The following is a 27,471-nucleotide window of genomic DNA, read 5'->3' on the forward strand; positions in this document are numbered from 1 at the left end:
TCCCAATTTGATCGTTGATGGCCATCCCTTTTTTATGTATTCATTGACATAAGCGTATTTTCTTTACATTCATCATCCCATTCTTCGTTTCCAAAAATCTGCGCCCCCCCCCCCCCCATTGTTCAACGCCAAAGCCACCTTTACTTCAAATAAATCATCTTGATTTTCAGATATTTGGATATGCATGCAAGACAGAATATCCGCCACTGCATTCTTTTTTCCTGGCAAGTACTCAATTTTACATATGAAATTGACCACTTATTGAAATTCGGGCCAACCGAGATGAAAAATGGTCCATACCCACATTGGTTAACAGTTTAACCAGTAGCTTATGGTTGCATTTAATAGTAACTCCTTTTCCCCCCAAATGAAAGAACAAAAATGTACTTATGTCCATGCGTACCCTAAAGCTTCACACTATCACTGCAAACTTTTCTTCCACCGGAGAAGGAGACCTTGAAGTGTACGCAACAATTACTTACTTCCCTTCAACATTGCACTGTGACAATAATGCACCTATACTGCTGGCATCCATCGTGATCATTCGTTTACCCATAGGGTTGAACCCATATAAAGTAGGAGCCGCACAAATCTTAAAATTAACAAACTCACTTTCACAATACTCAGACCATACAAATGTAACTTTGATTTTAATAAGTTGTCTGCTATGAAACATCCTCAGAGAATTTCTTAATAAATTGAGAAAAATTCCACCAAACCAAGGAATGATTTCCCCTCCTTACTTTTGGGACATGGGACATCTCTAATAGCTTCTACCAGTTTACTCGTTGGTTGAATCCCCACCCCACTGATTTCATGTCCCAACTATGTTACCTGTCTCTCTGTGAATTTGAACTTTGAAAACTCCACAGTGAGACTATATTTGTCTAACAAAAGACAAAACTAGTTTGAGTTTGGAATCATGGGGATTCCTGCCCTTCCCCATCATCAGTACATCATCTTGAAATACATGACTATACTTCCTAAATATGTGAAACATCAACTGTTGTAACACCGCAGCCTCAGAAGGAAGCCCAAATGGCATTTTAAATTGACAACACCCTACATGCGTGATGAACAAAGTATACTTTTTGCTTTTATCGCATAGGGGAATCTGATGGTATGTTTGCTTGCTTTACAAGAAATCATCAGTGGAGAAAAACTCCATGCTTCTAGTCTTGGTTTACATTTCATTGATTTTGGATAAAGGTATATCGGTCAATTATATTATTACTGTTTAGATGGCGCAAAATCGACAATCTGATTTTGCCGCTAGCTTTCTGGGTAACAACTAATGGAGTGACCCACTCTGCTGACTCAATCAGTTCTACAATATCCTCATTAACGAGACGTACCAATTCACATTCCACCTCCTCCCTCACATACATTGGAATATGTTTAAGTTTGTAAATCTTTGGTATAGCATTCTCCTTTAGCATTATTTTGTGTTCAAACCAACCATCCTTGTAATACTTTTCACAAACACACCCGGTAACTCCTCACATGTTTTGTTCCCCCAATAACTCCCCCCTCGTCTAACCTGTTCATAACAATTATGATCCAAAATAATGTTCAAATTCCTTTGGTCATTTCATCCCAAAACTGAAGGACCTTTCTTTGATATATACTTAACCTATGGATGTCCTGTTTTCAAAGAACAAGTTACTTACCTTCGGTAACAATATATCTGTAAGAAACATTAGTTATAGATTCCTTCCCTTAGAATTACCCCCAGGTGTCAGACTGGATCCGGAAAGTCTGCTGTACCTCTGCGTGTCTGAAGGTGGCATCAATTGCTCTGCGTCCGTCGTTGGCCTCGTGGCAGCCGGGATGACGTCGCGTCAGCTACTTAGACGCCGCCCTCGCACGGTCAGTTCTGTACACAACTTTCCGCACCAGAAACGCAGAACCATGCAAGACACTGACCATTGGTGCACAAAACTAGGGCCCTGAAAGGATAGCCTTAACCCTAGAAATCAGTTTGCAGAACGGGGAGGATGGGTGGGGCGGTAAGGAATCTATAACCAAGGTTTCTTACAGATATATCGTTACTGAAGGCAAGTAACTTGTTCATCTAAAAAAAACACGTTAGTTATAGATTGCTTACCTTAGAATAGATAACCCAGCAATACCCACCCTGGAGGTGGGTCTGCGAACCAAGATCACACCAGAAAGTTCTGGAGAACAGAACGGCCAAAGGCAGTAGTGTTTCGTAAATGTGTGCAACGAGGCTCACGTAGCTGCCGGACAGATGTCATTCAGAGGAACTCCTCATCCCAAAGCAGTAGTGGCTGCCGTCGCCCTGGAGGAATGGGTGTGCAGCCCCATTGGAAGCTCCTTTTTAGCCAGAGAATAGCATGCTTTAATACACAAAACAACCGATTGAGAAATGGTCAACTCGTGTACAGCCAGACCTTTCTTGGTGCCCACATAGCCAACAAAGAGTTGGTCATCCACCCGGAACGGTTTTGTGCGATCCAGATAGAAAGAAAGCACACGTTCTGTGTCCAGAAGGTGGAGCCTCTCCTCCAGGATGCGGAGGTGGAAAGAAGGTAGTTAAAGTGATGGTCTGCCCGATGTGAAAGGCAGCGACAACCTTGGGAAGGAAGGATGAACCAGTCCGGAGAACCACCTTGTCCAAATGGACAGACAGGAAAGGAGGCTTGGAGGAAAGAGCCTGGAGCTCACTCACTTTTTTTGCAGATGTGATGGCTACCAGGAATGCAGTTTTAAGCGTCAGAAGCCTCAAAGGATAGTTGTAAGGCGGCTCAAAGGGAGCGCACATTAACTAGGTTAAGACTACATACAAGTCCCACTGCGGCATAACGAAGGGAATAGGAGGAAAGAGAGGAGTTATGCCTTTCAAGAAACGATCAACAACTGGGGACTTTAACAGGGAAGGCTGATCTGGAAGCCAAAGGAAGGCAGAGATGGCCGAGAGATAGCCCTGGATAGTACCCAGAGCAGAGCCCTGCTGGGCCAAAGAAAGGAGAAACAAAAAAACCTCAGAAAGAGGCAGAAAGGGGATCCACAGCCTTTGCTGTGCACCATGCCACCCGCTCCGTTTGTTGCAGTACCACATGGTGGTGGTGTTGTCCGTGAACACCTGCACCACTCTTCCCTGGACAGAGGGAAGGAATGCTTTGCATGCAAGACGAATCGCCCAGAGCTCCAGAAGGTTGATCTCGAGTCCGGACTCTGCCGGAGACCAGAGGCCTCTGATCTCAGCCTCTCCCATGTGGCTGCCCCATCCCAGAAGGGACGTGTCGGTCACCACTGTGTGCTCTGGTTGGGGAAGGGAGAGGGATCGGTTGTTGACCGAATCCTGGTTCATGAGCCACCACTGCAACTGTCTAGCAGTGTCCTTCGAGATCTGGACACAATCGGACAGATTCCTCTGAAGCTGCGCCCACTGGAACTTCAGGTCCCAATGCAGAGCCCGCATATACCACCTGGCATGATCGACCAGCAGGATGCAGGAGGCCATGAGGCCCAGCAGCCTCAGGGTCATCCTGATCGAAACCCGGGATAGAGGCTGAAAGATCGAAATCATTGCCCGAATATCCTGGACTCGCTGTTCGGGAGGATAAACCCGAAACCATCTCGTGTCCAGTACCGCTCTGATGAAGAGGTGCTTCTGAGAAGGAATCAGGTGCACCTTCAGCACATTGATGGAAAACCCCAGCGAATGCAGGAGTTCGGCCGTAGTCTCGAGGTGGGAGACGACTGCCTGGGGCGAGCCCGCTTTTAACAGCCAGTAGTCGAGATAGGGGGAAGACTGGAACCCCCGATCTATGCAGGTGAGCTGCGACCACCGCCATCACTTTCGTGAACACCTGAAGGGTAAGGCCAAAGGGGAGCACGGTAAACTGAAAGTGCTCGTGGCCTACCATGAACCGCAGGTAATGCCGCTGGGCCGGCAGGACAGGGATGTGAAAATAAGCATCCTGCAAGTCCAACGCTACCATCCAGTCTCCAGGGTCAAGGGCAGACAAGACCTGAGCAAGCATCAACATCTTGAACTTCTCCTTCCGGAGAAGTGGTTGACGTTCCTGAGATCTAAGATAGGACGCAGGCCCTTGTCCTTCTTGGTCACCATAAAGTAGTGGGAATAACAACCACAACCTTTTTCTGGGGCAGGAACGCGCTCAATGGCTCCCTTGGCCAAGAGACGAAACTTCCTGCTGGAGAAGGCCCAGGTGAACCTTCGATATAAGGTGTTATTGAGGCGGCATGGCTGGAGTGGTAGCCTCGAAGGGGAGGGAGTAGCCCCTTCAGACTATTTGCAAAACCCACCTGTGACGTGATGGTGCACCAGCAGGGGAGGTGATGGAGAATCCTGCCACCCACTCACATTTGATGGGCCTGAAAGGTCGGACTAGGAGGGTTTGGAGGCTGCAGCAGGGGGTGGGGGGGGGGGGTTGGTGGAATGTGAAATTGCCCGCTCGCTGGCCCCCTGAACCACGGCAGTGGTTCCCACGTCCCTGGCCACGTGAAGGTTGGGAAACTTGCTGCGGCCTGTGGCTCTGGGCGGGACGTAGAGGGGCACCCCTTGCGTAGCCACGAAAGAGGCGAAAAGCAGACTGCGCTGGGTGGTTCGAGAGGCCCAAGGACTTGGCCGTAGCCTGAAAGACCTTGAAACACTTTAGAGCGTTGTCCGCTTTGTCGCAAAAATGCGACGTCCATCAAAGGGTATGTCCATGAGGGTGTTCTGGACATCCCCCGAAAAGCCAGTCTATCTCATCCAGGCGTAGCGACGAAGGGCTACAGATGTGGAAATTGTCCTGCCTAGCGAGTCGGAGGTATCCAGCCCACAACGGATGGTAAACTTCGCTGCATCCCTCCCGGCGGCGATCACCTGGGAGAGCACTGTCCGGGCCTACTCTGAACACTGAGGCAGCACCGGCGCAACAGAGTCCCACACAGAGTGGGAATAATGTCCCAATAGACATGCATGGTTTACCGACTGCAGTCCCAAGCTGGCGGAAGAGAAAATCTTCTTCCCAAGATGGTCCAGCTTCTTGGATTCCCTTTCCGGTTGGGCGGTAGGGAATGTGCTCTTTGAAGTGGAGGCTTGGACCTCCAAGCTCTCCGGGTTGGGATATTGGGAGAGGCAAGTGGGGTCGCCTGGAGCCAGGCGGTGGCGTTGGGCAATCATCCTATCCACGGGAGCCCCCGTGTTGGGCCTGGACCATGTGCCCAAAACGTCGGTAAGGGCCTCCTTGAATGGCAGCAGGGGCTCCGAAGGGCTTACAGCCGGCTGAAGCACCTGTCAGGAGGTTAGTCCTGACAGCCACTGTAGGAAGCTCGAGGTGGAGCGCCTCGACCGCCCTACGCAATACCACTGCATAGGACGCTCCCTCCTCCGTAGCCACAGTAGGAGGAGACAACATGCCAAGGTCAGAGGAGGTGTCGAGACCACTGGCATCCCCCAGTTCCTCTCTCCTGTCCTGTTCAGATCCTAGCTGATCAGTTAAAGGGTCACCTCAGCCCTTCCAGTCCTCCTCAGGTTGCCAATCTGGCTGAAGAGGGACCCCAGGAGTGAACAGGGGCACAAAAACCACTCTCAGGGCCGGATCCTTGGTCGGTCAACGCCGGTCCAGCTCCACATAATGTTGGAGGCCGGGGTAGACGCCGGTCGGAGACACAACCGGCGTCAGTTGCGGTGCCGGAGGAAGCAGCGCCTGTGGAGGTGTAATTCGGTCAACCGGCGCTGATCCGGATCCAGGCCTGGATCCATGGGGGCCTGGGGCCGGAGCAGACGGCGTAGAAGACCTAGGCCCCCCCCAACATAGTCCACGGGGCCCAAAGGCCCGCTGGCGGGTTCAGGCAGCCCAAAGATGCAGTGCATTGCTTCGTAAAATTGATGAAGCTGGGCAGGAGTTGCTCCGGGTCCCGGGAGGGAGGGAAGCTCTTCGGGCTCTGGGTGCGGAGCAGCTTGAGAGGCACCGCCCGCATCCCTCGTTGCATCAGCCGACCGACGGGGAGAAGTCAAAGAGCGACGATGCTTCTCAGACTTCTTCTTGTGCTTAGACTTACCTGACCCAGAGAGCGAAGACTTTGATGACTTGGACGAGCGGTGATGGCTCCGCGACCAGTCCCTCAACCTCCCTTGCGACCAGGACCTTGAATGGCATGAAGAAGACTGCCGGCACTCGAGAAGCTTTCGGGACGGCTCCCGCGAAACCTTTGGAGCCATGGACTTGGTGTCGTGGTCGCGCTCCAGGCAAAAGAGGCACACACTGTGCGGATCCGTAACCGACATCAGTCGGGTACAGGAACCGCATGCCTTGAATCTGGGCATACCTCGTGCACCAGGAGTCGTAGACTAAAAAAAAAAAAAAAGTCGACAAAAGTCGCTCAAAAAGTGACTGGAGGTACCGCTCTCTCCAGATCTGCTCTGGCTGGCGCAGAAAAAGAAAGAACTGACGTCAGCGTGCGAGGGTGGCATCTAAGTAGCTGCCGCGACATCGTCCCGGGGACCACGACGCCAACGACGGACGCGGAGACGACCAACGCCACCTTCTGACGCGCAGAGGTGCTGCTGACGAAAAAACCTTCCGGATCTAGTCTGACGCCTGGGGGTAATTCTAAGGTAAGGAATCTATAACTAACGTGTTTCTTTCAGATTCTAAAAATTGGAATTATATACCCCAATATTTCTACGGTTTCACCAATATAACTATGGTGCTTTGTCAGCTTAAAGAAAGATGCAATCCCAACTTATTTTTCTTCAAATTTGTCTTTCCATATAGAATCATTCACAATTGTAAATGGTGAACCAGAATCGGCAGCAAAGCGGATGCCAACTCCTTCGAATTTCATAAAACACATAGTTTACTTTTTTCATTACCAATCTCAATATACAAAACACCCAGTTATATCACATTCAACACACTAATATCATCCACGTCTGAATCCTCCTCACTCGTGGACCTGGAGTCCACTTCCTAAATACACTTGACTATCTCGTTTGGATACCTTTAGTTTACAAATACGCAAAAAGCCAAATTTTCCCCCACCCACTGCATTTCTGCTTAATAGCAGGGCAATTGGTCATTTGCTAGGTGGATTTTACTATAACACCTTATCTCTTTGCTCACATGGGTTTTCCCGTCCACTCTCTTGAGTAATTATTTGCTAGCTTTAGCTCTGTTGGATTGGACTACTTTCGATGTATTCGATAGGACTCCGATGTTCCTAATCAACGCTATCTTTCTTCAGCACATCTCCCATACAATTTAGCCTTTCTTACAATAGACATTACATCTTCTAAAGGACTATCCCCACTAATCCACAATCTTTCTTGGATTGATGGATCATGGGCATGCATTACCACCTGATCCCTTATAATTTCCTCTTGTATGCCACCAGATCGACAATCCAATTCAAGTTTTTTTCCAAATCAGATCCATACTCATCAATACTCACTCCATTCTCATTTCCTGTGGAAACATTTGTAACCTGTTCCACCAATACAGCCCTTTGAACAAAAAGGTCTCTACTTGTCTAATGACTTCACAAAAAAAATTCTCATCCACCAAATTAATCTCTTCAGACAGTGGTTTATAGATTAACCTCTCGGACCAAAAGAGTAGTAGAAGTAATCCATTTTTCCTTTCTGCTGACAGTTTGTTTGCATAGTCAATTGCAGCAATATAATTCAAGAAATATTCTTTTCATTATAACCATGAAACTGGAGGCTCTCATGGAACACACAAAAACTCCTTAGGTGGATTTACCATAATACCAGAGTCACGAGTTGCCATGCAGTCAGTGGTGTAGTTCTAAGGATGGCGTCAGTCCAAACTTAACCATAAACCATAAAACAGAATTGGAACAATTTTTACCTCTGTAGTGTCACGAGACATGATGAAATGTGGAACAAAACAAAGTGATATGTGCCTAATAAATGCAATACAGTAACTGAAATAAGAGTGAAGAAAATGGTCATTGCCAATATGGTGTGAACTTTCCTTTGAAAATGCTGTGCATGTGCACGTATTAAACAAGAGGGTGAAACCTCAATACCTGTGCTATACATGTCAGCGAGTCAACACGCCATTTCAAAATGGTACTATGCAGTACACGCTAGTAGTACCTTACGATAAAGTTGCAGTAAGCTGTGCGTGTCAGTGAATCAACACGCTAATCTGATGGCACCAGTACACATGGAGTATCAAGCGTTGATGGAAAAATAGCTTGTGTGCCAAATACCACTACATTCTGGCCATAGTGCGTAAAGACTAATATCCAACGCCAGACTCAACTAGAGCACAATCTCAAACACCAAGATGGCCACCTGACATCTGCTAGGCCGTGATGTACATCCCTTATGCACAAAAAAGGTCAATACATGCAGACACCATAAAGCCTGAGTAGCGATTTGCTTAACTAGAGACTTGCTGGTAGTCTACAGAATTGGCATTGTGAGCGCGTTGCCAGGAAAGTAAGTTCACAAATGCAAAGCTCACGTGCAGCGTCCTGCGGACACAAGCATGAAGTAAAATTGGGTAAAATACACCACACAGAGTATGGTGCAGACCAATCCATTCACGGTCAAGAGATCCAGGGATCAGTTCAAAGTGAACCGATCACGGCCAAAAGCAGAAATTACCCTCAAATCAGTCGCAGCAGCAGGAAACTGCAATTAGGAAACGCAGGTACAGACACACGAGGTCCCTCGGCCTAGTCGCTGAAGTTTCGGTTGTCGCCGGTTAAGTGTAGTAAATACACTACACATAAGTGTGCAAGTAACACTGAGACAAGGCAGGACACACAGGACAGGATACTGGCCGTACCAACTCCAACAGTCTTTCTCCCCAGCGTTGATCCAGTCACCTAGCATTATAGCTCTGTAACACAGCAACTTTCTATACATACCCTACAGCACACTGCCCTTAGAGAGGGAGGCCCAATGCACTCCCCTCCCCTTTTTTTACATGTACAATTGCCCGTGGGACAAGGCCCACCCGGGGGGTAATCATTAAACAAGCGCGGAAGCCTGCACTTTTTTTTGCCACGAGTTAATGAATCTTTGCGATTGAGACTAAAAATGTAAAAGAAGAAATAAAAACATGCTTTTTGGCCCCGGTGGAGTCCCTGGGGGGACCCCAGCACCAGGTTTAGGGCAATCAAAGTATTCCTACCCTGCTCCCTTTTCTTTAATTCTTATGGGTTTTTTTTGGGGGGGGGGGGGGGGGGGGGGGGGGGAGACTCGGCCGAGGCAGAGTCCTAAAACGGCTGCCAGCACTTCCTGGTTGAAGTGTTGGCAGCCAATCAGATCCCTGCACGAGATCAGCAAGATTTGCAGAGGGTCTATGTCCCTAGATATACACATTTGGTTTTCCTTTGAAATCTCAAGAACTACTGAATGGTTTTAAACCAAAAAGCAAACTTCTTGGACCAAAAGTTACCTTTCTGCAAATTTGGTAAAATTCAGTCCAGCGAGAAACCCACTTTTTTGACCCCCTTTCTCCGCCCCAGCTTGACGGATCACTCAAACTGTCCATACACAACTAGAAACAGTACAGCAGTTTTTTGGAAAATTTCGGGAAGTCCTAACTATAACTACCTACTGAGAGAGATAAGGAGAAATATAATACCCCAACCCCTAAAACTTACCAACCATAAAAATGTCCTTGGCATTAAAATGCTCCTACCCACCCTAAAAGTAACCTTGCCACCCAAAAACCCCTATCCACCCTAAACACAAAATACCCTTGGCCATATTTATATATAAAGACTTTATATTTACCAGCGAAATACTTACATTTTCGCTGTAAAAGCATGTGTGGGAAAGGTAATTGTGTTGTAAAAGTTTGCGTGGTAAAGACGTGTGGTAAAGCAATATGTGTTGTAATGGATGCGTAGTAATTGTATTGTTTGGCAACAGATGTGTTAAAAAAGCTGTTACACCATCTATCATTCAAGGACTAAAACTCAGAATTATTAGATTAATCCTCGGGCCTTCGCAGCAATTCCTGGTAACGGCAGCCACATAGCTCTACCAACTCACAACAAACTAGAACTGCAGTGAATATTCAAATACTTGAGTTCAAATGCAATCCTCGCACCTTCTTACATCTCAGAACCATCTGAGGCTAGGAACAGCATGTTTAAGTGCCAAGTGAAGGCAATACTTGCTGATCTTGCACTCTCAAATGGTTAGGTTGTTGTGCTATTTTCCCATTTGTACACTATTAAATGGAAGACTGAGCCCACATTGACCATCAGATCAACAATGCAATACATATACTTCCCTTCATTAATTCCTTTACCTCAGGGCACATTAGATCTTCCAGCTCATTGACTCGCAGGCTGAGCTCTTTATTTCTCCGCAGCACCAAGTTAAGCTCATCCTCAAGGTCTGAATGGTAAAAAAAACAAAAGGAGACAATATTACAATTGCATTCCTCTTTTCAGACAACAGGGACATTCATCAATGAACAGCTCAAACTTGTATTTGAAAGGTTCTAACAGAAGGTCTCAGTGTTGCAAGGAAAGTAAGTTTGAAGTCAATTTTATACTGTACAGGTGTTTTTATTGGTTTTAGAATAGATTAGGGGGAATGGTCCGAATACATTGTTTTTCTAACGAAAACCTGTTTGGAAGGCACCTGCCATCCAGTTAACCCTGAAAGACCATACCACGGGCAGAGGAAACTCCTAGCAGGCCACATTCTTGACTTCCTTTTCACCAACCTTAAAGGAACTTCCATTTCGGCCTCCTTGCCAATTATATGGTCCGATCAGGATTCTGTACCATTTTGTTGACCCGCCCCCCCACTCACAGCAGGTCTATCACTCAACCCACCTCCTATCTCTTTCTTGGGATAAGATTTCACCAGACAAATTCATGAATGCACTCAACCCCCGAGATTGACAGTATACTTTGTTTGCCTCAAAACATAGAATGGAATAACTAGACCTCTAGCACGCTTGATACTATTGCACCTCTTAAGGCTTAGCACTTCCATCATAAATAACTTCGGAGCCATGGTACTTGCAGGAGCTCTGGGCTATAAAACATCACTGTAAATCCCTCAAATGTAGTTGGAGAGGCTTTTACTTCACATTTTATCGCATTAGAGCCACTGGTCACTATTATTCACGTATAAATCAGAAGCAATACTAATTCTTCTTGTGAAATCTTCCATTATTAGGAACGTCGCCCAACCAAGAGCCAGCATCAATGCAGGACAAGCCTCCTATGTGCTGCGATAGTCATCTCAAGATCCAAGTCAACAGCCCTTGTTAGACTCATTAAACTTAAGTCAGCAGCTCCCAATGGTGCATCGCTAGCAGGATTTTATCCCTTAACAGAGACTGTGTTCTCAAGACCATCCTTTCTATGAAGTCTTTATCGCCTCTCAATCACTTTCCTCTATGCTTTTTCACCTGGAGCATTGACTTTATCAGCACGGTGCTCACATCACCATGTGCCATCTTGCTAGACCCTGCCGCTTTACCAGAAAGTTGAAAACCTGGCTAGTCCTGCCTTTACTCAAAAACCTTCAGTTGACACCATCAACATGGTCAACTATTACCCACACCTCCCACATCACTGACGCACCACAATTGGCACAACCAAGAACCTGTCTGATCCTGGATCAGGAGGATTCTGCGGACCGGATGCCCTTCAACATCTCAGCTGCATTTGATACTGTGTCACATTCTATGGTAAGTCGTCTACATAGCACAGGCTACTATCTACAGGCACTCAGCGGGCTAGGTTATTTCCTTTTGGTAAGTTCTTCAGGAGTATCTCTTCCACCTTTCCATTCTTCAGTTTCCTAGATTTCTTGTTGTGTGTTGCAGGGCATCTCATCGAGTGGGATGCTCTTAAATGTCTACATCACTTTTCTTGCCAAGACAGTCTGATACTTCAGCTTTGCTCATAGTTCATTACTTAAGTTTTGTTTGTATATAGTTAATAAGAAGTGAGATTGGTTACATTCAAATTGTTGTGGATGGCTCTCATATACTGAGAGTCACTAGGTTATTGTCTCCATCTCAAGTAACTACGAGACCATACAAGCAAAATTCTGTTCTTACGTGATGACCATCAGCTCATGGTGAAGTCCACCTGCTTAAAACTCAGGAAAAAGATCAAAGTTTTGTGTTTGGTAGGATAACCAGTAACATTCTGGTGGCCTGTTACCCAAGTCCTACTGCATCACCAGCCAAATATACAAGGAACAGGAGTTTGTCTGGAACAGGAACTCACCAAAAATAATCAGGTCATCCAAATTACTGCTGTATGCTCATCTACTCTAAGAATATTTTGTAAGGACTTCTCCAGGCTACCACTGGAAGTTTGGAAATTCTTGGTTCAGGCGTTAAACACCTCACACCTAGATTACACAAATGTTCTCGGTTTAGGAATATCTACTTCTCTGATGCACCTAGTACAGGTCATTCAAAATGCAGCAGCTCTTTTTGTTCTCAACGTCGCCCCTTGTACACATCCCCAACACCTCCAAAATCTCTAGGCCCAAAAGCAATCTTCAAATCCTTGTGCTCTGCGCATAAAGCCCACCACAACTCTGGTCCCACCTACCCGAACAAAAATATTAAACACTACCACCCCACTCGCACGCTGTGTTCTGCCAACCTTTTTTGGGATATGTTGCCTCACATCACTTACAGGAAGAGTGGAGAGGGGTCATGCCTACACTCATCCTGCTGCAAAGAAATTGCAACGACCTACCACACTGCATACAGCAACTATCCTGTTTCACACACTTTAAAAAGATCAAAACCTTGCTCTTCCAGCAGAACTTAACAGAAGAGATGGTAGTGACCATGCAATGACCGCCAGCCATTACATGCACGTAGATTTTGTTTATTGGTTTCAGGTCAAAGTAGAAATGGAGAATGCTTACTCGTCTGCCTAGTTTTACTCTGTCAATTCTTTAAGTTTTGTTTGAATAAGGTTACTAAGTGAGGTGGGTTACGTTCAAATTGTTGCAGATGGTTCTTGAAAGGGACTGGGCCCATATGTTCAGTACTCCCCTGATGTCAGTCCTTCAATGGTTCTTATTAGCAGCATAAAAGTGTAAAGGGGGACAAAATGTCAGAAATCAAATTGGCATACAGTGTAACCTAATATGGCTACACAATAACTCAGGTCGGCAACCAAATGAAGGTTAGTCAAATTTATTACAAATTCAAAAATAGTTGGACATACGAATCTCAGCATAAGAGTATAAAAATAGAGCGGAAATAGAAGAAATTCAAGTTTTCTGAAGACATTCACTCGGTGCAGCAAGAAAAGAACAACAAGTTTTAAAGACTATTATGCATGTAATCAAAAAGCAAAAGCTAAGGTCCCCATGCACCGCCACTTAGAGAAGGCATAGATAGAACTTAAAGCTTTTCACCAACTAACTCTAAAAGTGGCATCCCTAATTTAGCAATTAAGCAAAGGGTTCGAAAAAGGAAAGGTGTCAGCCGTTGGAGCCTTCCTAAGAGGTCACTCCAACATCAGATGGGTCAAACAGCATAAAGTCACAATCGGAAAGTAGCAAGCTGGAAAGTAGCAAGCTAGCAAGTTTCCACCTTGCTTTTCAGAAGCAAGGTGGAAGGTTCAAAGCACCGGCAGACAGGTGGATGGGCTGCTCAAAAATAACCAAGTAACTTGCAGGCATGTCAGCCCATTGGTGAAGACCTGGAACTAAGTTCCCTCTATGCACATTAAAGGCATTCCGTTTGTCAAAAGCAGCTTGGACAGAAAACCCATGTACACTATTCAAAATATAAATTAATTTACATCATGTTTTACGTTGATGAGATCCAGAAAGTTGTAGAAGCAGCAAATAGATTTAAGTAAACTCCATTGTAGTTACATGAATAACTTATATCACCCTGAGCAAAGTTGACAGAAGCTCAGCACATCACCTAATAAACCTCTCTAGCTATTCCTGGTGGAATCTATAGCACAGCATCGCATGTGCATAATTTTAAGACCGTGGCATCACTAGTTAAAACTTCGATGTGGAAGCCAAATTCCAATAACCTGAATCCCATTATTTACCCCAATATTTTATCAAAATAATTCAGCTCCAGAATCTCCAGTTGGTCTAGTTGTTAGAGACTACATTCCTCATCAGATAGTACAATTTAGCAGAGATAAAAAAAAGAATAAATATTGGAAGCATAAAAGATTGAGTGCTAGGCCACAATGGAGCAAAAATTGAAAATTGTAATACAGAAATATTTCAATGCGGTTCCCAAAAAAACAATGTCAAAATGTAAAAAAAATTACAAAATAAATGCAAAATCATATAACTCAATCCATAGTTGACGTAATTTAAAGTAAGAAATCGAAGTGCCAAACCCAAAGAGTATAGACACATCCCATAGAGAATCTAAGTCATATAGACTTAGAAATACAAAGTCTTCAGTATCAGCAGTCTTAATAACAACTGTAAAAATCCAACAAAACCCCAACAGGAACAGCGTAATGAAGCTAAAACTAAACTTGACCAGCTAGAGTCCAAAAGTTTTTTTTTTTTTTTTTAAACACAAATCACTACCATACCACATGCACGGACCCTTCTCTGTCATCATCCATGTCATCTTCCACATGATCAGCTGTGTGGCACGTAAAAGCATTCACCATCTTTCTGGGGAATTTTTGGAGGCCAAGATGACTGGCATACCTTTGCAAAGTGGTTCATCTTCCCACAAGCAGAGCATCTCTTGACAATGGCTGAGGCAGTCTCGAGTATGAGGAATGGACCCCCGCAGTGGCCACATGGGTAACAGTCTTTGGCACCCCCCTCCCTTTGGCAGGAAAACAGGTTTGACCATCTGGTTTACCAGCTTTCTTTTGATGGGTTCACAAAATGCAGCTTCCATGTGAGAAGCTCTTGCCTTTGAGAATTACTTGCCAGGTTTTTTGGATTCTCTCTCAATTTGGCCAAGGAAACCCTGGACGAACTGGGCCTGGATCTCTTCTGTTTTGTCTTGCAAGGCACTCATACTAGAGAGCTCCTTCACCAGACACAGAAGGGCTCGACTGATTCATCTAGGCCTTGCTAAGCTTGGCATAGTAAGAATTGCTCATGGTCCAGGTTGGCCATTTGGGGGGGGGCAGGGGTGTGCTGCGGTCCAGTGAGGGCCCCGTATTTATAGAGGTGAGGAGCAGTTGCACATTAAGGTGTGGGGAATGGTGCGCTCGGCACAGTGCTGACCTTCTGGTGCCCGAACGTAGCTTGGGCCTACATAAGGTGCATATTTAATAAATATACTGGCATTGTGTCCTGAACCTACTGGGCCACTGTACCAACTGGGGACACCATTTGCGTATTGCCTAGAGCCTGGAATTGGCTCCCGTATGTATCCGTACTCTTGGCTGCTGAATACAGGTGCACTACAAGCTATAAGGACACATCAGACATTCACTACAGTCCATCTGGGGCCAGACAGATGGAAAGATTCAGGCACAATTCCACCAATTGTGTGCCATGCAGCGCCTGCTCGTCACGCCGCCAGTAACGTGGTCCGGGTGCAACGGTGCATTGCTAGGGGAGACCGACTCCTGCCGCATGGGTAGTTGCCTGGCGCAATACCTCGTATCCCACCCTCCCACTATCTCGCATGAGCTGCAGTATTGCCACAGGGCTCCCCAAACTGAACAGGACTACCGGCCTTGGTGATTACTAGCCTACTGCCTACTTGGACACTCCGGGGCGGTGACAGAACTGGGGATACTCAAAAGATCCTGGGATGGTACAGAGAGTGCCCAACTCATCGAGGACAGGGCGGCCCAAGGAGTGGAAAGTCAGAGTTGCAAATAATCCCAAATAACGAATCACCCACGCCACCTTGTCCTGAAGGTGCAGCCTGCCTACCTGGTAGTTGTAACGTACAATCAACGGCTGGGCACCTTTGTTGCTTAACTCCTGGACTTGTGCAGATCTATAATGGCCGACGGAAGAACTACAAAACACTCTACGCAGGCCAAGCTGGACAAATACGCCTGGAACAAGGGAGCAGACTCTAGGGACAAAGACGTGGATGACCTGCCGAGAAAGCAACAAGAGGGCGACGGGTCATTTGAACTCACTCTCCAAGATATAATGACAGCTATCACAACGGTGAGGACGTCACTAGAAACCAGGAAAGTCTCCCTCATACGTGCAGATATGCGCAACATGAACTCTATAATCTGAAGTCGAATCTACCACTAGCTCCTTGGTCAAGGACGCCTCCACCCTCCAAAAGAAGGCGACTTCACTACAGACCCGGAGTGATAGAATGGAGGACCTACTTGACAAGTATGAAGGGCGCTCACGTCGCAACAACGCGAGGATTCTTGCAGTTCCCGAACGCGCAGAGGGACAGGCAGCAGACCGGTTTGCGGAGGACCTGGTCACAAAGAGTCTACAACCCACGAGACTGTCAAAATGTTTCACGATCAAGCGGGCACACAGAGTGCCAGGTGGCAGACCCAAGCCCGGGGCTCCCCCACGACCAATAGTGGCAAGAGTCTTCAATTATAGGGACAGAGACACTATTTTACAAATGGCTCGAACAGCCCGTCCAATAACATTCAAAAACAGCCGGGTGTCCTTCCCAGACTTCACGATTAAGGTCCAGCGACAAAGGCGTAGTTTTCTTGAAATTAAAAAAAATCCATGCGAGAGAAAGACATTAAATACGCCATACTCTTACCTGCCAAACTGCGAGTGGAAGCGGAGGGTAAGACCTGGTTCTTCACTACCCCATACGAGGCGTGGGACTGGCTTGACGGATGGCGAGATGCGGGGAAGATGACCCACCAGAACTCACGGGAGAGACAAGGGCAGAATCGATTGGAGCAGAACGAGGAATCCACGCCAGGTGACAGTCTTGACTACTGATGAAAGAAAATAACTGGTCTGTATCCTTTACGGAGGGTGGTACATCGACCACTAGGACTTTCTCTTTGGGGTGTAGCAAGTTTTAACCTCCACGAGGGTCACACGCTTCTTGCAAGGCAAGACAATGTATATAATCTTTCACCAGACATTTGCCATCGTATAAGGAGTAAACTGGGCTTACCGGACTCTTGAACTCATGTTACAGTATACCACAACAATTAAGGTAGAACACGTGCGGGGTTGGTCCATAACCTAACAGGGGTGGGTGATAGGCACTCTGCAATGTTTGGGTGGTGGGAGGTTCCGATACCGCCCTGCAGGGAGGGGGTGAACAGTTAAGTTTTGGTGGGCAGGAGGGATCCCAGTCATTGAGGCACTTTGTCCCACATGCAGACATCATGGGGGGCGGGGTTTCTTTTATGTTATGTTTATCCAAAGTTTTGACAAGTTCAACAGAGCAGATTGCTATTGTGCTGCTGCAATGCCTGTATTCAAAGGAAATATGTTCCCGCTAGGCACTATAGTCTGTATGTGGGAAGCTTGCCAAAGATATGACATCCGCTGGGACTCCCCTGACAGGTCATATTGACGCACCGCACAGATATGGGACTACCATCACCAGTCGGTTTTAATTGATTGTCCTGGAATGTTAATGGTCTGGGGGACAAGTTGAAACGAGGCATAGTGCTTCAATACATCAAAAGACACCTACCTGATGTGATTCTGCTTCAGGAAACCCATTTATTGGGAAATGCGTGCAGTGCTTTGACATGTTGGGGGTTTTAACTAGTGGTGCATTCTGCGTTTGGATCTGGATCTCGGAGAGTAGGGATACCGATTAGGAAAACATTTCAGATGACTGACCGTATATGAACGGACAACCTGGGCAGATGTGGCCATCTTAGGATGTTGGGAGGGACGTACGCTAAATCTAGTCTGTCTATATTCCCCCTGTCCTTCAAGCACTGGCCTTCATGGACCTGGGCAACCTCCTACTCTACCTGCCTGAAGTGAGACTCATGATAGGCGGGGGCTTCAACTCCATCGTCTCCGACCAGTTAGATCGCTGGCCCGCTAGAGACCTGCCGCCGGCTCGTACACAAATCTACAATTTTATGACAGCAATTTGACTCGTAGACACCTGGAGGGTGCTCCATCCCACAGAGCACTAATACACGTTTTATTCTGGGGCCCACCGTAGTATGTCAAGGATAGACTATGTTATAACACCGGCGGCAAAGAGGGTGGGTGGCCCTTATAAACCCCTGGTATCTTAAGAGCCCTCAGATACATGATATGATTGTGCACGACACAGAACACTACTTTCTCGAAATTGAACACTTGGTTGACTCGGCACCGTTACTGTGGGAGGCCGATAAGGTCCTAGAGGATCGCCTATCTCCCAGATCGCTGGCACTAAGCGAGAGAAACAGGTGGGACTAGTGCGAATAGAAACTGATATTCTGGATTTAGAGGGAAAACTTCAGGATGCAAATTCTGAAGACACACAACATGCCTTGAGACTCAAAACAAAAGAATACTTAGCCTTGGCCACTGACTCAGCTAAAGCACAACATAGGGCAACACTCAGTAAAGTCTATGAAGTGACCGACAAGCTACTAGCATGGCTCGATCGCATAGAACAGGCCAACAGAGTAGTAGTAGAACTCATGACTGGGCCAGGTCACACAATCTCGGACCCGCAAGAAAATCCAAATGCCTTCGGGGATTACTACCGCGGGGTATACAAGTCACAGACGTATTACACAGAAACGGACGCACTCTCCCCATTACGAGACATTCCTTTACAGACACTCTCTGACGACGAATGACTCGACCTAGAAAAAGACAGGGGAAATACGGACCTGCATACGGGCAAGGCATCGGGCCCGAATGGATTGGCCGTTGAACTGTATAAGCTTGCCCCAAGTTGTCGCACCACACCTGACTAATACGTTCCGTGAAAGCTGCGAGGTAGGATCGCTCGCTCCCAGCTGACCAGCGTTTGGCCACTATAGTGGTCATTCACAAGAACGGGAAGCCCAAAAACCTATGTTCCTCCTACTGACCAATCTCATTGCTCAATGCCAAAGCCAAGATCTTGGCTAAAATACTTGCTACCCGTTTATTAGGCGTCATTACTAAGCTTGTGCACCCTGACCAGTCCGGCTTTATGCCAGTCAGAAACCCCTCTTAACCTGCATAGATTACACGGGGTACTGGACCGGGCGAACACGATGCTGGAGGACGCGGTGGTGGTATCACTTGACGCGGCCATGGCGTTAGTCACGATCGAATGGCCATATCTATTTGCACTATTGATGAAACTGTGGTTTGATAGGGGCTTCTTGCGATGGGTGCGCCTCCTATATACGAAACCCTTGGCTCAAGTAGTGGTTAACCGAATATCCTCAAAATTCATGCTTGGAAGGGGTACCAGGCAGGGCTGCCCCCTTTCTCCATTGCTTTTCGCCCTTGTGTTAGAGCCCTTGTCAATGTGGATACGGAAAGACACGGTTATCAGAGGGCTCAGATGGGTGGCAGAATGGGAGGACCGCATTTCGTTGTATGCCGATGATATACTACCATACCTGGCATCGCTGGCGGCCTCCCTAAATAGAGGGGTACATATTTTTAAAGCCTTTGGCAAGTTTTCTGGATATACGATTAATTGGGCCAAGTATGTTATTTACGTTCTTAGTGGTACATCACCAATTTTACCTAGGGGCTTCACCATTGCTTAAGTCATGACAGGATTTAAATACCTGGGGATCCAGGAACCAGACTCTTTCCTGAACGTAACATCCTCCCCCCGTTGCAAAGACTCAGGAGGGACGTCTTGCATTGGAAGTCACTTCCACTGTCCTGGTTAGGGCATGCAGCCCTATTTAAAATGATGTCCCTTCCCAGTTTCCTTTCTGCTTTGCAGAACACGCCACACCCAGTGAAGGCAGAATATTTTAAATCTATTGACAGTGCCCTAAGGGAACTTCTATGGGAGGGGAAACTACCACAGATATTGATCCAAATGTTATCCAGAGGCTGGTATGATGGGGATATAGACCTCCCGGATATTAAAAAAAAACAGAAAATTACTGGGCGGCACAACTCACTGCTATCAATCACTGTACGTACAGGCCGCAGGGAAACACGGAATACAATATGGATAGATTGCTACTCCCAGGGGGAGGTTTTATGGGCGCACTCTAGGCTAACCCCTCTAAATTGAAATTGTCGGGGCCAACTGGACATGCTGTTCAGGTGTGGCAGACTGCCACAACTAGTATGGGCTGGAAAGATAGAATAACACTGGCCACCCCACTCTGGGACACTGCCATATTGGGCAATCAAAGGTTCACTAAAGGCTTCGACCGATGGTACCAGATAGGAATCTTCAAGGTTGGGGACCTCTGGAAGGCCGGGGAGATGATTTCCTTTACCCACCTGCAGAAGAATATGAATTAGCCGATACAGAAAGATTCAGGTACTTACAGATTAAACATGCACTGCAGGCGGCAATTCCAAAGGGGGTGACGCCACCAGAGTCATCTACGTTGAAAGATAGGATACTAGACGGTAATCTACTTGAAAAGGCAATTTCGTCAAAATATAAAAAGCTTGTCAACATGCCCGATTCGTTACTCCGACTCAGAACTAAACGGCATCATGATGTTGCGGGACTAGAAAAGGAATGGCTTTAGGCTTTCGCCTCTCCCAGACAAACGGCTATTTCTTCCAGGCTCAGACTTGTACTGTAGTGTAGTTCCGATTTCCCGAATAGGCTCTGCTCATTGGAATAATATACCCTACAGATTTGGCATAGGACTGAGGTCAGTATGCCCCTATCGGGGATATTAAACTTAAATTATTTTGTACCAGCTAACTCAGAGGCCACTATAAACTCCTTGTAAACAAGAAGGGATTAGTTTCTGGCAACTGCATAAACATGACAACTTTGTTTCCCTTTAGAATCAGAACACTCTCAGAATCGTGGAAACAACAGATAACAGTTTCACTCAGCTAATCGTGCATGCTTAGTTTCTTCAAAAGTTACACAGAAAGAATAGATGGGAGTTTCTATAAAAGGATTTATTGAACAGTCTTGTTTCTCGTGTAAGTGAAACGAGCGGTTATAATCACAAGACAGTATGCAAGATATATTATGTACAGCGTAAGCAGTAGAAAGAAATAATGCTGTGCTAGCATTATCTTTTAGCTATGACATTCATATACATAAATAACATAGGCTAAAAATGTGAGTACTCATAAGATGCTTCTCTAACTAGTTCTACCCCAGTGTACCTAACCTAAGTGTAGCACAAGGTAAGAAGTAGGTGATGTATTCTATAGTTTGGTATGCCATAGTTTGGTATGCCATAGTTTGGCATGTCAAGAGTCCCTCTAGGTTCTAGTCATCTCCATACCTTTAGAATGAGAGAGGTGGGAATCTCTTTCCGGGTCTCGAACTTTAACACCCCGTGAAGTGAGTCAAAAAACTGGAAGCTAGGGCAGGGATGAGTCTCTTGTCAGTGTGTCAGGCCGGGACACGGGCTCCTCTAAAGTCGAGGTACCCTTCTACTTGCTTGGGCACGGGAAGGTATATTTAATTTATACCCGGTAGGTGCCTTGGAATGTTAGCATTGACGTAAAGTCGGGCAGAGGGAGACGTCAGGAATGAACTCTTAAGGAATAGTGGTTCATGCATAATAAATGAATTCTTGGAGAAATCTATAATCCTGTGCTAGGGGAGCTCCCAAGAGCTTAAGGGTCTGGTTTCTAAGAACTCCTTGGGACGTTAGGGTGGGCAGATGTAGCTGGCCATGCCTGTATTTGGATAGCATGGCTAATGCCTAAATAAGAACTGGGATCTTATATACAAGGGCAATGCGAATTGTGCCTATATAAAGGACATGTATCATGAAAACCTATATACAGACACCTAAAGCGGAATACAACACCCACTCCACTTTCGAATGAACGATGATACTAAATGCTAAACATAAAATCCTAAACATTAAACCGAGTACCACATGTTGCTAAAAACATTTGTAAAATCATACTAAAAAGTTTTTTTTATACTGTTGCTAAACATGTAATGCAAAGGTACAGTACATTTTAAAGCAGTTTTTCATTCTAAGCATATATCGGAAATAAATGCAATAGGAATTAATAGAAATATATACATATGACGAAATGGTCGACAAGTATTCAAAAAATCAAAGCCATGTCATAACATGGTACTAAATGAAATTGTGGTAAATAAGGTGACAAATTGTCCCTGTACGTATTCAAAGAAGTCTGTTCTATATGAATGGTTCCACTGCAAGCAGATTGAATTGCCATTTAATGTCAATTTTAGGAAGAGTTCCAAGTTTTGCTGTGTGTTGACAATCTGGAGGCCTAATTCATAGCTTTCCCGGTACACTAAGCCGAATCAAGGTCAGTGTATAGGTCTGGCGTAAACTTGAAATCATCTATTCCAGTAGACAAAAGATAGTCTACCAATGTCAGTGAAAGTTGGAATACCTCGTTTAGAAGGTTAACCGCACAGAGATGTGAAGCATCGCCTTCAGCATTGGATGACGCAGCAATGTTCACGTCCGTTGTTACCCGTGTGCCTATTGATCCATCTCATACCTCAGCAGCAGGAAGAGTCAGTGAGATGTCAAAGAATGCAGTCATCAGGATTGGTAGCCTCTAGGGACAACACAGAGCATGGGCCGTTATCAGGTCCAGCAGAGTATCGATATCCGTTGGCATGAGTGATGGGAGTGTTAGACCGATTTCTAGCACGCATTCTTCACCGCAAAGCAGGCAGCGTAGAACAGGTAAGATGCAATCTTGCCAGATTGGTCTAATTGACAGAAACAATGTTGTATTAAGTTCCCGTAGGCGAGACATGCCCAAAAGTTGCACTATGCGCTCACGGCACTTCCGTTCTAGGGGAGCTTTTTCCAAGTTGCTGGGAGTGACGCCGGTGGATAGGCTTGCCATAGTGTAGTAGCAGGAATAGAAACAGGATTCCTGCAACGAGTGCTAGAATTAACGGCAGACCACCAAACACTGAATGCACGAAGTTTGGAATGATTCGGAGGACCACCTGAAAATTTATTAACAGTCCTGAATACATGGTCTTAAATACATGTACAATCCCGCTCGTATAAGACATGTTTAAGATACGTCCCATCATTTCTGCGAAATGTATAGGGCAGTTTGTACGGATTAGAGTCTGCAACTCAGCCGAAGTCCTTGCAATTTGTAGATCATAGGTTTCTTTGGCAGAGGTCAAAGGCACGGTTTGTTGCAAAAGCATGGCTTTCAATCTGCTTAAAGTATCAAAAACGTATAAAAGAAACATTCAATGAAGGCCATAGAGGCGACTCCCTGACTGTGTCTATTTGGCGGAACAATACTTGCATAAAACAAGTAACCCTGGAGCCAACTGTTACCAGATATGGGATCAATGGCAACATGCCACAGCAACTCTGATCATTCAACATGAGGTAATTCCCGTTAGAAAGTTGGCCAAACGTTGGACTAATCATAGCAGCTGGTTTACCCTGCAGGTGGCAGGACAAGTTTGCCACTGAACCATTACAAGACCCGTGTAAAGAAATGTCCTGACATCTGAATGAGCCGCTAAGTGCAATTTCACAGTGTGCACTGCTCAGAAACACTTCACGACCCCCACTCCAACATCTGTATTCGTAAGGTAAATCCCAGGCTGCCTTAATGTATTCCTTACCCAACCTTTCATATTTGCCTTCTTGCATTTGTTTGAGGAAATACTGAAAATGAAAAGTAGTGATATTTTGCCATGGACAAGCCATTCTGTAGCTGGTTCTTCTGCTACCGTAAATGGTAAACTTTCCAGTTTATCAATGCTCAGCACTGTATCCTTTGCTCCTTTTTGTGCCAGTTCGACCTGTTTATCCGTGAGATTGTATTCAGAAAACAGAGCCGACGTGTTGATAAAACGCCAAGGCACATAGCCTGCACGCAAGGATTGCAGCATCCAGCCTAACAACATAATAGAACGTAACTGAGATTGGCCCTGTTGTAGCATGGCTAAATCTTGTTCCAGTATGTCAATAGCAGAGGATACAATGTTGCCCAGAGAATAAATTCTGGATGACAAAGTTGTTAACCCATTGTCGACCACAGTGAGAGATTTCTCTAAGTTAATACGATCAAGTTCACATATTCTTTCTGCGGCCTCTGCCTGTTAAACCTTCCATATTTCATTGTAAGCAGCATAAATGTTGGCATATATGAAACGTTTGACGCGGTTTTCTTGGACCTAGCAAGAAATCCCTAAGGTCTGCGTCTTCTTTAAGTAAAGATAAGTGTTACACATCCGCGAGTGTAGATTTTTGTAACCAGTCGAGGCACAATTTTCCTACACTGTATGTTGTTACTACCCCGGGATGCGGTCGTTGAACATAACGTGGGTCTGGCCTATAGATAGTAAAGCCCTGTATTCTATTCAGGAAACTTTGACAGACGTTTGTGTCTGTGGGCCAGAGCAACCATTTTTCCCAATCAGGATCTGATCTGTTTTTTAATATTGTGTCTACAGTGACTGCTCCCTGTGTAGTGCTAATACTAGCAGGAGTTGGCACAGAAGGTGTATTCATGTCTTTGATCTTGGCTAATCCAAGGCAAGACGTTTGTTGCACAGTGTCATTCAAAAACATTATTTGCTGTGGGATGTTACAGGCTCTAAACAAAGCTTCTATCCCCTGCACTTGCCATTCTTTAGACCCCCAGACAGATTTTGTGTCGATTGTCTTTTTCCAAAAGTCAAACCCTTGTCTAGACAGTTGGGCAAAAAAGGCCGTAGAATAAATCTGTTTTGTATTAGTTAACATATTTTTCTGTCCTATTTTGTTCACATTTCTATAGAAAAATGTTTCTGGATCAGATGTATTGTACCCTGAAAAATACGGAAACTTATTTGCAAACGTTTAACTACCCTTTGGTGGTGCAGGACAATGTTCCCATTGGTTAAACAAACATTTCTAGGTTTTGCAGATTTATGCAAGAAATGATGATCATAGTGGTTGTAACAAAGCGGTTCGTAGTCTGATGAACCCTTTAAGTTTATTGTTAGAGAAATCTAGCAGACCTTTCTAGATCAGACATCAAGTTATTAACCGTCTCAAAGTCCCAATCATCAGAATAGGTACTGGAGGTAATAAAGTCACTTAATGAAATGTTAAATATATGTGGAATCTTCAAATGTTCCGTCAGGCCGAATATGTCGAAATCGGTTTTGTCCCAAACTATACCATCCTGTATAGGAACGGCTGTGATGTTCAATGCTGACAAGTCTCTTGCTTCACGATGGGATGATTTGTGTGGTTTTAAAAAGTAAGTTCACATTTTTACTTTGTGTCCAAACGAATGTATCTGCCATTTATAAGCACGCTAAGAGTCATTACTAAAGCTAGCCAAAGCAGAAAGAAAAATATTCCAGATATTATCCATAATTCAATCTATGGTGAAACCAGATAAGTCTTTTTCAGAAAATGAAAACATTCTTGTACTTGTTTGAAAGTTTAGGGCTGGCGTCGTTTCAGGCTCACTTGGATCCTCAGAAAACATATCAAAGTTAATGAAATAGCCAGAAGCAGTTCGGTCAATTGTAGGAATTGCATCAGGATTCGTTGAAATCGCTGGAACCAGTTGATCACGGGTTAAGTTTGTGTAGGCAGGTGTATCTGGACAAACTGTTACTTGAGTTTCAAGAGGGATGAGTTTCATAGCATTGTTGCTTAGTCATTTCTTACTGCTGAATTCTCGATGGGGATGAGTCTCAGTCTAAACCTCTTGGATAGTAGCAAGAGGGAGTCTACTACTAGGTCGGAGTCCACGAGGCCTACTATTTAGTATCGGCCACATCGTGTGGTTTGAGGAGGTCAATTGACAAATCTTTTCTCCAGCAAGTGGCGGCAGAAGTACTGTTCTTGTTCCGTGGACGTCTAGGACAGGTACCGGTTGTCTGTAAGAAGGTCTAAATTCCTTCTTGTCCGCAATCTTCTGCCTAGACGCCCAACTTTTGGGATCCATTCAGGCCTCGCTGGGACTGACAGTTTTTCCCCAGTGGTGGTTGACTTCAGGAACACATTGCTCATTGCTTTGTATCGATCTTAGTTCATTTAGATCCTGTAAAACAGCCAAACGATCTTTGATATCAAAGGGTTTATTTTCCACCACCGTGCCTTTACATTCGAGACCAAGACCCCACATTCTTGTCCCAAATAGGACCTCATATGGAGTGACACCCCCCCCCCCCCCTTTAGAAAACTTCTTGGCAAATTATTTAATGAGCGTTGGACCCTATAAAGATGTCTTACCCACCCATCACCCGAACTGAATACTCTAGCTGTTATAGACTGCTTTATGTCCCGGTTTTTCCTTTCCACAACAGAATTTCCCACAGGATGAAACTGAGAGGAGTACCGCAATGCTACGCCCAAACTGGCCATGGCTTCTTTGTAAGCCAGAGCGCTAAACGCAGGGCCCTGGTCAGAATGTAGTGTGCCAATTGTGCATGTGCTGATAAAGACTCGCAAATCTTTTATAACAGTTCGAGCGTTAGCCGAGCGCTTAGGCCACATCCATAGGAACCTTGAGCATGAATCCACTGCAACCATTATATATTTACAGTTACCGTCCCTTTGCAAGGGACCGCAGTGGTCCAGGTAAACACAAGCTAATGGTTTGTCTGAAATCAACAGGGGTGTCTGTGCAGGACGTTTCACTGTGGAGACTTTCATCTGTTGGCATATTTCACATTCCAAAACATAGTTTTTGGTCCGATTCCTAATGCCAGGCCACCAATATCTTTGTTTTAGTAAAGATACGGTTGCAGAAACACCTGCATGGGCAGAGGCTATCCCTTCATGTGCTGCTAGGATAAGTCCTAATCTATGTTCCATGTTTGGAATCACCCTATCCCCCACTCCAGGGATTCGAGCAAAAGGAACGTTGTTCGCATCAATTACATAAGTCTACTCGAGTGGAAATTTCTTTGGTAACGCTGCACCACTGCATTTACTTGAAGCATTGACGGCCAACAATCTCTCAATGTCCATTTTCATTTTTGAACGAGTGATCGCAGCTACGGAAGCCGTTTGTACAGCCCCCTTTACGGCTACATCAGCCAATGAATTCCCAGCAACGTGAACGCCATCACGTTGATGACTCGGCGTGTGTATCACGTGAGCTTTTGGTAGTTAGTTTCTCAACTGAACTACTTATTGCCAAAGCGTTTTATGCTTTATTGTGCCACCTTTTGCATCCTTGAATCCGTTTTGAAGCCAATTCTGTAAATATTCATTATATGACTGGACACAGTACAAGGAATCACACACTACAAGTGTGGGGAATTCGCGATCTGTATTCTCAAGTGCCAGTTTGAATGCCTGTAGTTGAGCTCGCTGAGCTGTACAATCTCCTAGAGATTGAGTTTTAGTGACCATTGGTCGGAAATTACCATCGCGCATGCAACATTTAACGATTGCGCACGCTGCACTGTAATCTTGCTCATTTCCTGTAGCGTGTTGTGCTGATCCGTCAGTATAAATTATGAATTC

General features: G+C 45.5%; 1 protein-coding gene across 1 annotated transcript in view; it reads right to left on the minus strand.

Annotated features, from left to right (window-relative positions):
- Positions 1 to 27,471, minus strand: part of LOC146785150 (uncharacterized) — a 161,657-nt gene that overhangs the window by 69,093 nt on the left and 65,093 nt on the right. Inside the window, exon 4 of the mRNA XM_085633906.1 lies at positions 10,281 to 10,369. Coding sequence (XP_085490032.1) covers positions 10,281 to 10,369 — 89 coding nt within the window. The remainder of the gene's footprint in view (positions 1 to 10,280; positions 10,370 to 27,471) is intronic.

This window comes from Triturus cristatus, chromosome 11 (assembly GCF_964204655.1).
Source record: "Triturus cristatus chromosome 11, aTriCri1.1, whole genome shotgun sequence".
In the NCBI taxonomy this organism is placed as follows: domain Eukaryota; kingdom Metazoa; phylum Chordata; class Amphibia; order Caudata; family Salamandridae; genus Triturus; species Triturus cristatus.